Source organism: Perkinsus marinus (genome assembly GCF_000006405.1).
Source record: "Perkinsus marinus ATCC 50983 genomic scaffold scf_1104296968036, whole genome shotgun sequence".
Lineage (NCBI taxonomy): Eukaryota > Perkinsozoa > Perkinsida > Perkinsidae > Perkinsus > Perkinsus marinus.
This window is the reverse complement of record NW_003203299.1, coordinates 24035-41279: the sequence shown is the minus strand read 5'-3', so window position 1 is coordinate 41279 and position 17245 is coordinate 24035. Positions and strand designations below refer to the sequence as shown.

The 17245-nt window shown below is 44.2% G+C and overlaps 6 protein-coding genes across 6 annotated transcripts in view; 2 read left to right on the top strand and 4 right to left on the bottom strand.

Annotated features, from left to right (window-relative positions):
- Window positions 1-2580: 2580 nt before the first annotated feature.
- Pmar_PMAR020160 (hypothetical protein) lies at window positions 2581-2988 on the top strand (the record flags this gene model as incomplete). The annotated part of the gene is made up of 1 exon (XM_002768490.1): window positions 2581-2988. One exon carries the CDS (start codon window positions 2581-2583, stop codon window positions 2986-2988), a length of 408 nt encoding a protein of 135 aa, XP_002768536.1.
- Window positions 2989-4723: 1735 nt separating this feature from the next.
- Window positions 4724-5505, bottom strand: Pmar_PMAR020159 (hypothetical protein; the record flags this gene model as incomplete). The annotated part of the gene is made up of 3 exons (XM_002768489.1): window positions 4724-5031; window positions 5077-5222; window positions 5270-5505. The coding sequence occupies 3 exons, from the start codon at window positions 5503-5505 to the stop codon at window positions 4724-4726; spliced, it is 690 nt and encodes a 229-aa protein (XP_002768535.1).
- Window positions 5506-7427: 1922 nt separating this feature from the next.
- Window positions 7428-9597, bottom strand: Pmar_PMAR020158 (serine/threonine-protein kinase ripk4, putative; the record flags this gene model as incomplete). Its single annotated transcript, XM_002768488.1, has 7 exons — window positions 7428-7465; window positions 7591-7709; window positions 7998-8110; window positions 8290-8427; window positions 8469-8546; window positions 9262-9345; window positions 9391-9597. 7 exons carry the CDS (start codon window positions 9595-9597, stop codon window positions 7428-7430), a joined length of 777 nt encoding a protein of 258 aa, XP_002768534.1.
- A 787-nt stretch (window positions 9598-10384) lies between these two features.
- Pmar_PMAR020157 (hypothetical protein) lies at window positions 10385-11320 on the bottom strand (the record flags this gene model as incomplete). The annotated part of the gene is made up of 3 exons (XM_002768487.1): window positions 10385-10567; window positions 11125-11212; window positions 11253-11320. 3 exons carry the CDS (start codon window positions 11318-11320, stop codon window positions 10385-10387), a joined length of 339 nt encoding a protein of 112 aa, XP_002768533.1.
- A 926-nt stretch (window positions 11321-12246) lies between these two features.
- On the bottom strand, window positions 12247-15430 carry Pmar_PMAR020156 (hypothetical protein). Its single transcript, XM_002768486.1, has 11 exons — window positions 15304-15430; window positions 15012-15143; window positions 14846-14966; window positions 14177-14303; window positions 13859-13922; window positions 13725-13815; window positions 13573-13675; window positions 13439-13525; window positions 12966-13068; window positions 12824-12906; window positions 12247-12363 (listed from the first exon to the last, which is right to left on the bottom strand). Exons 1-11 carry the CDS (start codon window positions 15424-15426, stop codon window positions 12312-12314), a joined length of 1086 nt encoding a protein of 361 aa, XP_002768532.1. The 5' UTR covers window positions 15427-15430; the 3' UTR covers window positions 12247-12311.
- A 1347-nt stretch (window positions 15431-16777) lies between these two features.
- Pmar_PMAR020155 (conserved hypothetical protein) overlaps window positions 16778-17245 on the top strand; it is a gene marked incomplete at both ends in the record, with an annotated part of 1100 nt that continues 632 nt past the window's right edge. The window contains one exon of the mRNA XM_002768485.1: window positions 16778-17177. Coding sequence (XP_002768531.1) covers window positions 16778-17177 — 400 coding nt within the window. The remainder of the gene's footprint in view (window positions 17178-17245) is intronic.

Genomic DNA, 17245 nt, shown 5'->3' with positions numbered 1-17245 from the left:
ATATACTTGAAATTCTTCACCATAATTTTTCAAGTTAAATGACTAAAATTTCGAATTATTTTGGGTATTCGGTACCAGCCGAATCGGTCAGCGTGGAGTTTTCAAAGAGATTGCATTCCTACTTATCGAGCTCTCAGTCGCCGATCACACCAGGGCTCAGGCGGTGACTGAGCCGGCAGCTATACCCCTATATTGGCTATCACTCGGCTGGACGAAGGAGTGCTGATTGCGTAGATTTTATGGGGTTTCTATTAGTACCCGCCGCTCTTACTCGAAAATGTAATATAAATTTTGCATGATGCAGCAATAGGCTGAAGTTAGTATAGCAGGTGTGTATGTTACGCTGATTGCCTCAATTGAGCTCCACCCTAGTGATACGAAAAAGATATTTCAAGACTGCTACAGGCCGCGAATATCGCGTTTTCCACCGAGTTTTGCGTGTAAAACGGGCGAACTATCTGAGGATCTACCTGTGTTACAAGTTGTGATATGGTCATTATAGTGTTTAATGGAGTATACGGTGTCACGTGTGTTTGAGTAGATTAATTGGTTCCCCGCTTGGTTCTGCACACGTTCGGGGAGATTGATTCTCGAAGGTGTTACTGCTACAACGAAGTCGTTGGGAGGCTCTTATTCCGGTGGAATGACGGAAGGAGGTAATTTTCGGTCAACACATGTGGTTGTTCTACGATGTGATGTGTCTCTGATTTCAAAATAAGAAGAGGAGAGGGAAAGTGAGAGGAGGCGTCCGTGTGCGTATCATGGCGATTCTTGCTCGCCCATTATTCGCTTCATGAATCGGCTCGCAGCCTTCAGGCTGAAATGGATAAGATAAAAAGCCCTATCACCTTTTATGGCTATATCAAGTGTTGTTGAGTCAATCAGTGCGGGTGTTACTACTAACAGGCGTCAAGGGGAACCACACTGTAGCTAATGAGGTGCACGCATACACATGTGCATGACTGCGAAGCTGTCTCCTTCATAGACTACAATACATGTGCTTAGACTCAGCAGTAGATGAATAATAGTACGTAGTAAACCCAACAGCGAAGAGAGCAGCTTAGCCAACTCTTCATATTCTTTAGAGTATGCTACGTGGGTGACACGTAAAACGGTTCATGCATGATGATACTGATCCGGATGTATAACATTTCCAGCTAGGGGGGGTCCTCCGATGTACTCGGCAGAAAATATGAAAATGTTCTCATCAACACTGTACCACATTTTGGCCAAAACTGTTGTGGGCGGAAAATGCTGGGAGCGCGTGCTGGGAATCGAACCCACGACCGTTACAAACCAGTCGAGCTGTGCTGTTGCATCTCGAAGGCTTAGCGAGCAAATGGGCGGGGGGTACTTACATACTCAGCTCATCCTTCACCATGGTGGTAGCAAACTCGACTTGATTACTAGGCTTGAGTAGCTGTGTGTAAATATACATTGGCTATCGACACCGTCCCTCGTAGAGAGGGTATAACCTGTTAGTGGATCTAGAACGTATAGCGTGTTGGGTGATGCCAGTACGGAAGTTACTTGATCGAAATGGTTCACATGAATGAATTTCAATAGACTGAGTTGACTGACGGGTAAGGCGATTTGTGTGTAGAGGTCAATGTAAAGGAAGAGAGGAGAAGTGGATGCACTCTGGCATGGGCTCGAGCTGTTGAGGCGACTGCAGATGAAACTGGAGGAGTTGAATCTTTTACACTCGAATGGTTGACCAATGGAGAAGCAAATGAGTAGAATATCGTGACGGTATTATCGCCGATTAGTATTGAAGACGATAAGGAAGTGTAACGACTAAAGGATGTTAGACTATCGACGTGTGCAGATGAGCTCTCATTGAGTATATGTGAACTCGACAGTTCCCCACAACGTAATCACGTTTCTTGACCTTGGGGTTGTTGTGGCCGATTACTGTCACTTCCACTCGAGTTAGAATGTCGAGGGGCCGGTAATAGCGATGTGAGAGATATAACTTCACGGAATCTCGTAATGCCGTAAGCCACAGCTGTAAAAAAATAGAACTTGAGTGAGGAAGGGCAAAAGCACTCTGGTCGACTTCCCTCCACCTGTTGAGGTTTTCTCGCCAATTTCACGGGCATAATTCCCTCGCATACTTGGACGGCTCGTCTGAGCTGAGCCGTCCAGCGTCTCGGTATATCACTAAGTAGCCTTGGCAAACCTCTGTAGCACTATGGGGCGTGATTGCCTTAAATCAGTCCGGTGTTGTCATCCGTGGGTGTATATGGCAGAAGCGTGGGCGAATATCTTTATTGTGCGGTGCCGAATGAAACGATGGTTTCGGCGGGCGAAGATGATGATACATTGAAACGGTCTTGGCTCCTTGCGTACTCGGAAGGCATAGCCGATAGACTCCGTCGACTGGCCGTTAATTACTCGTGAGTAGCCGGTTCGCCATGGATGGTTCCCATTGTGAGGAATATTATGAGGCACCTCAAATTGGGTGCTTCAGTTGAAGTTTCTGAGTGGTTCAAAACACTGCCGGTACCGACAATATAAGCTACTCTTTGGTAGTCTACTTTTATTCTCCTGCAGTTGACTCTTATTTTTGTCTCCTCCATGAAGGTCGCTTTCACCATCGCTGCTTTATCCGTTGCCGTCGCCGAGTATTGTCAGGATATTTGTGATGGTTATTCTCCCTGTGCTGACTCCAAGTATGGCTCCTACTGCAAGGGCAACGGTGTCTGCTTCGGTCTCTACCATAAGGATGATGGTTACTGCTTCCAGCCGACCGAACAAGACACCTGTGATGACTACACGTTGGAGCCGGTGGCTTGTCCCGAACCCACACCCACCTGTCAGGACGTCTGCAATGATATGTCTCAGTGCCGCGATTCCAAGTGGGGATCGTATTGCAAGACTTGGCAGAATCCGGCGGTTTGTTTCGGTATCATCAAGAAGGATGATGGTTCTCTTTGCTTTGCCCCCACTGATAGTGACTGCGAAGGTGAACCCTACTATTGTTAGCCTAGTTTAGGTATTCCTTAGCATCAACTATGTTGGTCGAATGTTCTTTTCTGAGTAGTCGTGCAATCAATCTAGATGAGTGTTACAATCATTAATATTCTGTTGTGTTTTATCCGGTACTTGAGTGGTTTTAAATAGACGCATCCAATTGCTCGAAGACCCCTAGAGTGAAGAAATATGATTAAAAAGTCAATCGGGAGGATCGTTTCGTCAAAAGTCAATCGGGAGGATCGTTTCGTGACGAAACTTTCGTCAGCGGGCGTCCGGTACGCACCCGCCTACGGTAAACCCCAAGGTACTCACACTTTGAAACCAATATATTTCAAGGAAGGACAGCTCTAGTTTTGAGGGTTTATCGCGCAATACATCCATCTTCGTACAATGTGACCTTGTATATGAACACTTTACGTGAAGGTAGATCCTATCACGTGACGTGACCGTGACACGGTCTATCTATATGTGAGGTCCATTTCGGCCTCGGCCGGACACTCTCGGGATCTCGAGCTACGTCGCGTGGTATCCGATCGCGCTGGTGGTTGATGAGCTCCGGAATGAAGACGTTAACGTGGAAGTTAACGCGATGAAGTTCACAGCGCCGAATCAATTCACAGTATTAATACATAGAGCCTTAATCGAGACAGAGTATGAGTGACACAACTTAGCACCCAGGTTCGATCCCGGCGGACCTGAGGTCTCAGACCTCGTATACCGACAAAAGCGTCATCTGGAGAGCATTCTAGCCATGAATTGACAGGAGATGTCGGGTTACTCAAGAACCCCTCTTAGTCGACGGTCCATGATACGCGATCGGTCCATTGCCAAAGTAGCAGAGGCTCTGCTGCAGAGCGGCGAGTGGGCAGGGTGACTCCCTTTTCGATGATGGCAGACTGCCATTGACGATCCTCACGATGAGTCTCTTGTCAGGAAACTCCTGATGATGCCTCCGCCTTTCCTGATTTTCAGATCACTGTGATTCTTAAGGGGATGTCAAATTTTTATTTGGGTACAGCACGCGCCATCTAGAAACGCGCAAACTAATTCCTTTACCACTCAACTCCCCATGCTTGATTACATGCTAGTCCAAGTCGCGCACTTGAAACTCAACAAAAAGCATTTTGGTCATTTTCACCTCCCCGACTGTAGTGCATTTTCATTTGGTGTGCTCCTAGCGTCCTGAAGGGCGCTTATGGAACCACTCCAGCCCTCCCCACCTCACTGCGACCACACCCCTGAATTGAACTTCATCGAGTATCTTGCTGCACGTGTCGTGTTATAACTGACAACGCATGTTGCTATGTCGCAAGAATGTGGTACTCAACACTCGACACGGCTTCCAAAAACACTTTGGTCACGGCGAGTGCGGACGCTTACAGTTGGAGGTCGTTGTAACGGCACGTATACTCACTATTCTGGACGATTGAAAAAATCAGGCCTTTGGTATTTTTGGAAAATTCATTCATATGGAAATTCATTGGATGAGATTCGCGACTCAACGGTTCAACACTATGTAACACAACAGCTATATTGTCATTAATACAACTCATCATGCGCAATATTGATTAATCGGTGCCACCATAACCCATGATATCTCAATAGCGTTACCTCACAATCTATCCAACACCAAGAGATCAGTAGGCTCGGTTGCGGACACCGAATTAACCGATAGAGATGAGGCCAACTGGCCAATACATCGAATTCAACAACCTTTTCACTAGCGCATCATTCGCGCACCAAATTACTTCTCAGTGGCCTTCGCAGTCGAAGACGCCACTTCCAAGAGATTGGCGATTTGGGCGGCAGTCATACCAGAATGGCTCAGACTAACCGTCATACGTCCGGGCACATCTCCAACAACAGGTGCCTTCACTTGAGCAGGCTGAGGGGCACCAGTAGCCGTGTTGTCGTAACCGTAGGTGTTAGCAGTGGAGTTCTCGGAGGGGCCATAGGGCATCATATTCATACGTAGATCCCCCATTGGTGCCATCAACTGTGCCATAGCCTCGGGTAAAAAACCCAATGGTGGTTGGTAACCCATCATAGGGTCTGACAAGACAAATATGGTCAACCACATCGGAAGGTACCCCGTACCTTGAAAAGCCACCATAGCGGCCATATGCTCTGGAGGGAAGGGAGCGGTATGTCCTTGAGGGAAGCCCTTGCGGTAACCAGGAGGAGGGGGAGGCCTCTGCCTCAGCTCCTCGGGGCTGTGGGCGTAGAAGCACCTAGCACCGTACCTGGCAAGCATAAATGGTAAAATAACGATTCGGTATCGCCGTCTCACTTGCAGTGATCCCCATAACGGCAGAATCTGGTTTTAAGTAGCCTCTTGACGACATCGCTCATTTGTGGCGGCTCACCGCTGCTCACATCAGCATTGGTCACCACTGGGGCTGCCTGGGGGGCAGAGCCTTGTTCGGGGTCGTAGGCAGGAGGAAGGGTGAAAGGCTCCTCCTTGGGGGCATTAGGATCATCAGATTCACACACGTGAAGGGGAGTCGCGGTTGTAGCAGTATCCATAGGCAACAGCAATGTACCGCCACAAGGGAACAACGTCAACTGAGGGAACAGTCTCTGCGACCACTGCTGGTCCGACACTCTAAAGAGCCGACTAGGATGGGCCCGTCACAGCTGGGCTGGGCCGAGACTAATTTACGCCCCGGCCGTAGGTCAACTAGCAAGGGCCAACCTCAGCTTGACAAGGGAACGAGAGCCCACACCGCGACATAGGAAATCCCTACTAGAAATGACACATCGGTCGTTGTTGCGCACTTGCAGGGATCGATCAGAATGGCGCGCGCTCCATACCACGCAAGATGGGCAAGAGTCATCCATGCGAGATTATCCACGATGAGGCACACAAGAGGAGATGTTCATCGTGGTTTCGGACGGGTACCACCCCGAGGGGGCCCACTGCACCCAAAGCGACTTAGTCCACCCGGGCATCTGCAATACCACACACGTTATTGGTCTTAGGGGGGAAGGCTGCCGTATGAACGCATGTCGTGATGATTGCTACTATGGGAGAATAGTCTTGGAAGGTGTCGAAAGGCATCCCAGCGGCTTAGTACTTCGTGGAGGCAGACGATTATTACGTCGAGAGTTGCCACGTTGATTTCATGTTAATGTTTTTCCTACACTCCTGGGGGTCGGGTTTCTCGTGTGGCGGAATAATACAAGAGTAGGACATGGGAAGGCTTTCCCTGGGGAATACTCCTCGTGAGGGTCTTTCGGGAATAGGGCTTCGTGTGGTACTCCTGAATGACGTATAAGAGGCAATATGTTGTCGCTTGTGGGAATTGAACCCGGGACCTCCTAGAGTGTTGTTAACTGCGATGATAATACTCTCTCGACGACTGTGTAAGGCGGCATTCTCTGGCAAGCTCATCTGGAAATGTGAATGAGATGAAGTCATTACACGTATCTACTAAGAGTAGCGTATCAGCCTTGGCCGTCGCTATCACTAATATTGTACATGATGGGGAAGCGGCTAGGCTAGTCGGTAGTATTGTCGAGTTTCCAAGGAGAGCGATGCATGGCGCCTCAGGGATAGGCCCGGAGAACGTATACAAAATGGCAAAGGCTATTGCTATTGCGGCTAACCATTGTGAGGCACATTACAGTTATGATGATCATGTTCGGTAAGGTTCGAATCCAGCGATTGGCCCTGTTGGTGAACTGTTGGCTGTCGCTATCACTAACATTATACATGATGGGGAAACGGCAGATGAGTGTTTCAATCGTTATTCTGATTGTGCTCTATACAGTGAATAAATTCATCAGTGCGTTGAGAGTAAGTAAGTCCCTAATTATTATCTGATTTATATTTATTGCAACTAGTGGTCGGCAAAGTGATGATAGATAGATAACAATCCACCAAGAACTGAATATCAGGCGCGTTGGAACATAGAAGTCAATGGCCTATACAGGAGCAACAAGTACTCTTTTTCCCAAAGTGTCATCAACTAATTTAACCACGACTTCGGTAAGAGTAATAACACTAACACTTTTACCATCATCGTCAATTCCACTACAACTTCAACGAGGTTAATGGTAGTGTTTCCTTCTGCTCGACTACTTCAGACTCCGTCAATCTGCAAGCGGAACTCACTCGACTGGGACAAGATTCACCCTCATGAAGTTGCTCCTATAAGAGTCTCGAGCAAATCTCGAGTGCTCAATTTAACAATCGTTGAAGTACAGATCCTTTAGCCGCTGTGCCGGTTTCGGCATGAGTGAAGAATCGCAAGGGCAGCAAGATGATGATATCTGGTTATATTTGATTGTGTTATTGTCGTCTTGCGTCTTGTTTCCGCTGTCTCTTAGCGCTAGTTGTAAGACGTATTAGTCATTACTATATTGAAGTAGTTGCGATTTACTACATTCGCTTACTATCGTACTTCGACAGTGCCATTCCAGGTGATTGTGGGTGTTTTGTTTACTCAATAAAACCTGCATACCGCTACTGTACCAGTAGACTCTGAATAAACTACCAACACAATACGTGGCGAATCACTGATAAACTTTTTGACGTCTTCGAGATCTCTTTCGCTCTCCTACAAAAATGAGATTCCATCACGACACAAGTCATCCAGTGTAACCCACCCGTATTAGTGGTCGTAGCCTGGTGACGTTGAGCGATCGTCTTCTTCAACAACTTCACCACTTCTGCATGAAAATTGGATCGATGCTCTTCCCGCCTGGCCAGATCCAAGGCCGTGCACCTACAGCTGAGCTCAATATTTTCCTCACAAATCAAAAAAGTTTATATACGAATTGGGAGAATACATACCATTAATGTACAGAAAATCACACGGATCAATCCAAAATTTTCTCGGAGTTTTCATTTTCTCACCAACTCGCGTGGTTGACCATGGGCAACTTTCACCACACTGATTGAGACATTAATATTTAACACGTGAGAAAGGTGTCTATAGACTCCATGTTGGAATCATCTCGAACACAGCGGAGCGAAGCGTTCCGCGATGTGCATAAAAACCCATCCCACTCACCCAAACCTGTCCTTGGTGCCCAGGTTGGCGCCTTTCGTGATGAGCAGTTGGCAAGTGGCTGGTAGCCCCCGCTTAGCCGCAACATGCAGAGCTGTTTGCCCTTGATCCGTAACCTGGCCGATATCAGATGACAGTGTGGGAAAATATTCACATGAAAATTCTGACAAAATTTACGGAAATTTTGAGGAAATTTACAAAAATTCTCATTAGTTTCCTTACTCTTCTACCCGAATTCCTATAAACTAGCTAGGAAACTCCCGAGGGAAGCGAACACATACTCCACCATTCCTACTTGTTCCTTATCAGCCCCTGCATCTAGTAGCGTAGTAACTGCACCTGTAGCCCCGTATTGAGCCGCCACATGTATTGGAGCCGCCCCCACTCCTAACCCATCGATAGGATGCGGGTACTTCACATTGGCGTCGACTTCCTGGGTGACTGGTGACAGATGAAAACACGTGAATGCCTCACTTTGTGCCCGATTAGGTCGGCAATAGTGAGAGAGTCGTTGCTGCGACATGCGGCGAATAGAGAGTTCATGGGGTGCTCCTAAAACAAGATGATCGAATATCTACAACAGAAAATAAACTAAAAAAATAAATAGTAGCGAAAATTTAACAAAAAAATGAGGAAATTAACTAAAAAATATATAAATGGTAGCGAAAATTTACCGAAAAAGTGAGAAAATTAACTACAATGGGAATAAATGGTAACGAAAATTTACCGAAAAAATGATAAAATTAACTACAATGGGAATAAATGGTAACGAAAATTTACCGAAAAAATGATAAAATTAACTACAATGGGAATAAATGGTAACGAAAATTTACCGAAAAAATGAGAAAATTAACTACAATGGGAATAAATGGTAACGAAAATTCACCGAAAAAATGAGAAAGTTAACTATATAAGAAATAAATAGTAGCGAAAATTTACCAAAAAAATGATGAAACTAGGTGCTATATAGTTTTCGCCCAGGTCGTTAAACTACGCGATACAATGTAGTTTCACCCGTGATATGAAAAACACTAGTGAAAAACAAATCTCACTACTGCATATCACCGCGAATATCGCGTTTTTCACCGAGTTTCACGCCACTTCGCGTAAAACGGGTGAAACTCCACTGTAGTTTCACCGTTCGACGTGAGGTAGCGTAATATTCTACTTTAGAAAACGTAATATTCGCGATATACATCACGCGTTTCTCACCAAGGGAAATGTGAAATTTGTTTTTCTTATCACTAGAGTGAAACTCCAATATCACCTCAGCTGCTTTCTGTCGGACTTTTTCTTCTCGCAACACTGCTATTCTATTTTCTTCCTCAACACTTCTCACCTTAGTCCGTGCCTGATCAGCCGCTCACCCTACAAACAGAGACTTTTCAAAACTCACCCGAACCCGTCGAGATTCACTTGCTGCTAGTTTAACGCGTTTTTTCGAGCCTTTTGCCACTACTATTCCCAGAGATTCCAACACAGTAGGAGTCTTGGACTTCTTCGGTCGGCTCGGCGCTGATGCTGCTACTGGTTGTTGTTGTTGTTGGCTACTGAGACTTACCTCTCCTGTAGACGAGCCGATCGGTGGTGTAGTAGTAGACATCGTCAAATGAACTACAGGGTTAAAATTGAGGACGATGCAAAGTCCATGTTCACATATCATGTTCGATAACACTAATTTTGTCGGGGAACATCACTCACCCTTCCAAACACGCGTTTTCTAAATGCTTTTTATATAATTAGCTTCTCACCCTGGGAAAAATTCATTCACCGAGAGCCTTGAGAACGATACTGTGAGCAGTGTGGGAGGGGAGGGGGAATGCGAAAATATAGAAAATTTCGGGAAAATTTTGGGAAATTTTTTGTTGCTTCCTGTACACTCTCACCCGAACTCGTATATGAACTCCCCCATAGTGATTCGAGTCATCACTAACTATGGAGGAGGTCATCTACGAGTCACTGATGAAACGAAATTTCCATTCTAATATAAACCTGCCAAAAATATATTCCAACACTAACATTGCCCACTGAAACCCCCCAAAGGCTACAAGCGTTAATAACTTTAAAAATGGAATCTTGATTTCTGTTGATATGCAAATACAAACAGAATCCTGACAGAATTGACAGATCACACAAACCACACCAAACAGCATGATCCACTAGTCTTCCTAACATAATACAAATACTCAATACTTGATAGTATATATTAATATTAATAGTATTATTATATATTAATATTGATATATTAATATCAATATATATTAAATCTTCATATTATATATTAATATTGATAGTAATATTGATACAAATACAAATAGTCGATACTCAAATAGACCCAGTCCTTGCTAACTCAACTGCATACAATGTGCCGTAGCAGAAACATGATCCTATCAAGGCATTTCAGCCAATCTCCGTCGTTGCTCCTCCACCTCTGGCTGTAGTACAGCGTCGAACTCTTTATCAATGTAATACCCCACACCAAGCTTATCCCGTTTGAAAACATATCCATCAATTGATCCCGCGAACTCTGGAGAGGGTTTAAATTCTTCAGCGTTATAAACTTTCGGCTTCAACTGAAAATACATGACCACGTTAGAAGAGGGAAACCAAACCAGACAGGAACCTATAATGTTCCCGGGTCTCTAGCCGTACGACTAGGAACACATTCTTCAATCAGTTTCCCATGTAAATGTCATCATCACATAAGGAACATTTCCCCCCATTGTTATCAAACCCTGGGGAACGTTATTTCTCAAAGTTAAACGGATCCCTGGAATCAGGTTGATTCAAAACGAGATCGCTACGTTTTTTTTTCTCAAAAACACTATGGAACTTTTCCATGTCATAAACTTTTTACCGCTAAGTTTATTTTCTTAAAGTTTTATTTTTTTCGGTACCATTTTTCCCATGGGTCAATAAAAATACCGAAAAAAATATTGTTACACTCAGTTCATTCGGAAATTCAGGAGCTTAATTTAACCAAAAATTTTTCCCAAACACTCGTAAAAATAATTTTTTTCTCAATCACTCGCAAAACTATGAATTTTTTCCCCAATCACTCCTGGAAATAATTTTTTTTCTCAATCGCTCGTGAAACTGAATATTTTTCCCTGCGAAACCCATAGTGTACCAGTTCCAGTGCAGGATCGAGAACCTCAATAAACTTATCCGCTTCTTTTTTCCCTCCATTACCATATACATCTTGATACGTTTTGTATCTACCACCAAGTGAATCTACATATTAGTACCACACCTCACGTGAATGCTGAAGTAACAGCACACGCTAGAGCAGTGATTGCTAGTTTATACGTGTCTTTAGAAGCCATCAAGGTAAGGGCGAATAAACTACGGAAAACCAATACACTTCAACACAATCGGATCAACTTCAATAGAAACATCGATCAGTCTGGTAGTGGCAAAGTTACTTCTCGTGAAAAAAAAACTTCGCCACTACTACTACGTTAATAATTTATATATGTTGCAGCTCTAGTGGGCTAACTAGCCTATGTGCATATTTTCCTACACCGATAAAAAGTGTGGAATCGACTCCATTACCATCGCAGTGACTTTTCTCCAGAGCGATCGTGGAAATCGCAATGTACTGTATATTGGAGGACAGACCCCCACCGCATCCACTTCTACCATTTTCTCGGTGGCTCAATAAATCTACGCCATGAACTATACAGGGAGAACCAAACAGTTATTCGAATAATTCGTCAACTAAAGGCACTACGGAACGCTTTTAAAATGTTGACAATCGATTCACATTCTCATTATGTTCATATTACCCGAAGTTTACTCTCGAACTCCCGGAGATCCAACACCCATAAGGGTTTGATTCGCACCGTAGTTGCCCAGCACTCCCTATGCTACTACCTTTTCTTTTCAAACTATTCTACTGCCAAAAACTCCCGAGCCGTCACCAGTCTGGAGCTTACGGAGAATCATCCATCTTGACTCTCATTCGATACTTAGCAGTTTTACCCATTTTACGTGAAGTAACATAATACTCTGTGAAAAATAACGCGATATTCGCGCTATGCACTAGTCGTGAAATACATTTTCCATACCACACATGGAACTCCAATGATAACAACTAACATTAATCCACCCGAAAGGTCCCAAGTTCGAATCCCACACCTTGCACCTCCCAAAAAAATACACAGCACTCGACACCGATGCGAATAAACTCAACTCAAATTCGAACATCTTTTAAAGCGGACAACTTGGGCGTACGGGAGAATCAGAAATTGGTATATGTGGTGATGAAATCTCAACCGCTCGTTACAAAAGGAATACTACCACACTCTCGTGGAATCATAATGGAGGGGTGTTAGCGAGGAACGTGTCGGCCAAACCCGTATCGGACCTAAACCTCTTTCAATTCACCACTACTTTCAGTGTTGCAATGTAGGATGAGTATCCTAGCACACAAAGTATGTCTGTCCCCATTGTGCCGTTCATATCCTAGCCTAGCTTTGCAATATATATATGTGTTACATAAGTAGTAGACAAGACGTTGGATCGTCATCGCGATCTACTATTCAGTTAGTCTGACGACCTCTCTACAGAAATACATGTGCGCTTTCCTCAGCTGAGCTCATAAATTTCCTCACTAAAAGCTTATCTACGAATCGGATTAGAAGTCAGCAGAAATCCCCGAAAATTTCCTCAAAATTTTCATATTGTCACCAACACATGTGGTTGACCATATGCATATTTTCCTACACTGTCCTCAACTGAGCTCATAAATTCCCAAAATTTTCCCAGAATTTTCATATTGCCATCAACACATGTGGTTGACCATGTGCAATCTCTACCATTACTACCGGCAAAATTCTCTACTATCGATTGTTCCATCACCATCAACATCGAAATCGCTCCATAATGCATCAATAATCATACGGGCCGTCTGAAAAAAACCAGAAAAAAATAGCAGAAAATTCTCGAAAATTTTCGAAAATTTTATACCGAATTTTGCTCCAAAGAAGCCCTCTGCCACGCAAACGTTTTAATGAGAGCTCGAGTGACTTCCTCCTTATCCAATACGCCATTCCGATCTTCATCCCAATACCTGCCATACCACACCATCAACTTTTCTTGGTTGAATTTGGTCCTATTTACTGTGAATTCCAACTCACGTTCAATGGACTTCCACCAGTTTTACGTAGAGTGTCGTAATTTTCCGTGAAAAAAAGTAGTGGCGAAATACATTTTCCCGCTAGCTCTTCAAACTTTTCATTCAAATTGAAAAAATGTAGTAAAATTAAGTTTCACCCATGATGTTAAGAAAACTAGTGAAAAAATATTTCACATTTCACTTCGTGGAAAAAAATTGCGTTATCGGTCGCGAAAACATGTACACCCTATAAGTTACACCACTACACCACAAACGGGTGAGACTCCACTACTGTATCCATCCGCTATAACTATGTTGAGCTTACTCGAACCAGGCAACCTTATTGCTCCTCAAGCTTGGCATGCACCCTGCACCATTTTCCAAGTCTTTCGTGCCTCGTCTGAAATTTTTCCTAAGCGAAAATTATTTCCAAAAAAATTTTTTTCCACATAATCTAACCTGACGAAGTTGACGAGCCCTGTGGGGCCCATGAGCTCCTTATATTGAATGTAACCGTCACCACTGGTGTCCCACCTCCGGAACAATTTGTCGAAATCTTTCTCTGAGATCACATCGATTCACTACATACCACGCCACCAGTTATACACTACCGAGCCGTTGATAGTTTATAGGCAGAGTTGACTTTAGCACAAACATCACTTCCTGTTTGTCAAGTTTACCGTCACCATTCAAATCAACTGCCTGATCGAAATTTCTCAAGAGAAGTACAGCACGAAGGCACTACCCGGAACCAGGCCTGTGGGTCCTTATCGACATCTGGAATGGGGAGATAGTAGACGTAGGGTGTCCTGAAGAAAACCTATACCAATCCTTTTGATTTCGCGGCGCGTGACAATTGATGAAAAGGCCTCATCGAGCTCTCTTCAACGCTGTATGAACGATTCTGATATCCGTATTGTGCACTGAGTTACCGTCACATAAGGAATAATCGCCTTTCAAAAAATAATACCAATTTTGTTCATCAACCGTCACGCGACACGAAATTACAAGGATGGGCCCTTTTGCAAAGGATGAAACGCCGAAGTGCCCATTTCCACACTACCTGCAAAGTGGACATGAATTCTGATCTGAGCTCATCATATACTTCACACATTCAACGTGGAAGTAATGAGGACAAACTCGGCGGCTGTCGGGGCCAGTGAGAACGCAAACGGGAGCCTCAGCTTTACCTAAGGCAGACTGAACAAGGGGGGAAAGGAGTGGGAGAAAATATGCACATGGTCAACTACGTTGGTCGGTGACGGTATGAAAATTATGAGAAAATTCTCATTAGTTCTGAACACTTCTACCCGAATTCATATGTAAAGTGTTGCGAGGAAACTCCTCAGCTCCACTGAGTGAAGCGAACTACTAACAGTAATACTACTACTAGTACTCCTAGTACTCCTAGTACTCCTAGTACTCCTAGTACTCCTAGTACTACTAGTACTACTAGTACTACTAGTACTACTAGTACTACTAGTACTACTACTAAAACTACTAAAACTACTAAAACTACTAAAACTACTAAAACTACTAAAACTACTAAAACTACTAAAACTACTAAAACTACTAAAACTACTAAAACTACTAAAACTACTAAAACTACTAAAACTACTAAAACTACTAAAACTACTAAAACTACTAAAACTACTAAAACTACTAAAACTACTAAAACTACTAAAACTACTACTACTACTACTACTACTACTACTACTACTACTACTACTACCAGGTAGCGTGTCATAACAGACCGCGCATTCGGCGTGCTCCTCAGCTTTAGAACTAGTGTACAATAGTGACATGTTTGAATGGACTGAATGAATGCCCGACTGCATATTGGAAGGGGGAACCTGAAGGGTCTACCATCACACAGTTGATAATGATAATCCTATTACTTGGAGAGGCGCTGGTGGGGCGGAGGGCTGTATGACAGTACCGAGAACGGTGGGGTAGGGTGAAGGGCCTTGGCCAGATGAGATCATATTCCCGTTGATGTCGTAGACAACTCCACTAGATGGTCGGGAATTCTGAACATTTACTATGAATAATGGCAGCCGTTTCATCATCATGAGAATTAGTTCCAGATTCGGATTTATTGACACTACCAAAATCGTTCGGTACAGTAGTGGTGACACGCGTGTGATACAGTAGATACTTTGGCGATCTCAGCACAGTAGTTGGTAGTACCTGTACTGGCCTCCCTCCAACGCTCAATACAGTGGCCGTGACCATCGGGGCGGGTCTAGAGTTAGTAGGACGCGAGGAAGGCCTCTGATCATTGTTGTCATAAGAAGATGTGTATGGGTTCATTACTAACAGCAGAACACCTCAATCTCTGGCTCTAAGACCTGTGACGAGAAAAAGTCCTTAAAAAACCTAACTGGGCGAGCGCGTATTTACTTGATACCGCGCACGCCATAAATCTCTTAAGAAATGTTCACGCGAGTCAATTGAGAAGTTCCTTATCACTCAAGCAATACGTGATTAGATCATCACGTTTATCTGCTCTTAAGGAGGAGATGGAGACCTTTATGCGAGTCTGTCAATACGAGTTGTCGTCGAAGTGAAAGGCATATTCTGATATGATACCACACTTCCTCCAACACTGGAGGAATAGATTTGATCAGAATGGAAAGGGGACAAGGGACAACCGTTTCGGGCGACGAACAACGACACAATGCAGAACTATTGAGGTCGTCTGAACGAGAAGAAGTCGATCGAAGGCCTCCTCCACCACCTTTTAAAGAGCAAAGAAGCGTGATGATCTAACAATGTATTGCCTGTATGGTAAGGAACGTTGTAATCGGCAGAACTATTGGCCGGACCGATTTGGCCCTATAACTTGGGAGGGCTTCCTTGAGGGAGGAGCGTAAGATTCATAAGGAAGGAGGGCTCCCTTTATGTGAGGAGGCGCTCCTAAGGAGGCAGAGGAGCGTAAGGCTATTTCGAAATAAGGAGGTTAAGGATCTTACGAAAATTCTTACAAATTTTCTGTTCCGTCTTGGCAGACTGTGTCCCGCAGCGCGAAGATTTTGTGCCAAGATTTCTACTCAAGGTTGTCTCCCTCAATTGAAGTCCTTACAGGCGAAGTTAATTCACTTTATCATGAAATCACGATATTGGAATCCTCATTAAAACCGCGTCGTTAAACTAACTTGCGTATCCGTTAATATGATGCCCTTAGGTAACCTCAAAATCGCGAAACCAGCATATGTGATGGTTTTTTAGGAAGCACATTCACATTTCGCTTACCTGTTCAGCGAAATTCTCAGCCGTGAATACATCTCGAAATTCACCACTCCGTCGTATCGAAATCGTGGGAAAATCTCACGGGAAAAATTTACACAAAAGTTACACGAGCGTAGGAAACGCCGATACTGGTAGCGAGGGTGGTTATTTTTGGAGGAGTCTTGCCCTGGTTCTTCCGCCTATTCTTCGCAAAATATCTTAGTATTTTGCCTCACAATTCGGGTATATCACAGTGTGTCCTTCGAGTTATTGACTGTTTGTGAGAATGACGGTTCTCTTCAGTAAGTCATCTACATCGTCTCATCCACGACACAGTGAGAGATATTATCAATGGTCGGCTGTTACATGGACCTTTTTGACCTACGTCTGTCTGCATGCTGTGCGAAAGGCTTTCTCTAATGCTACACCCAACATGAAGGAATACTATGGTTACTCTACTACCTTCTTTGGCATTATGAATACTCTTTTCCTGGTATTTTATGCTATTGGTATGTTCTTCACTGGACCGCTAGGGGACATTTACCGTCCTGTTAGAGTCTACTTCCTAATGGCTGCGCTCTGTTGTGTCACTCAAGTCATCTTCGGTGGAATGGTTGATTGGGCAACGCAAAGTGGATGGTATTATTTTTATTACGTAGTGTGGGTTGTCAACGCCGTTTTCCAGTCCGGATGTTGGCCGGCCTCAGTTGTCATAGTCGGTCAGTACTTCCTCCCCAAGTATTACGGCACAGTCTTTGGTATATGGTCTAATAACTCCAACGTCGGCAACATCCTAGGAGCTGCTATGTGCACACTAATGATTGGGATATTTGGTAATCAGGCATCAGTACCATGGCAGTTTCTCAGCCCAGCTGTGCTCCTCCTGGTGGTATCCGCCTTG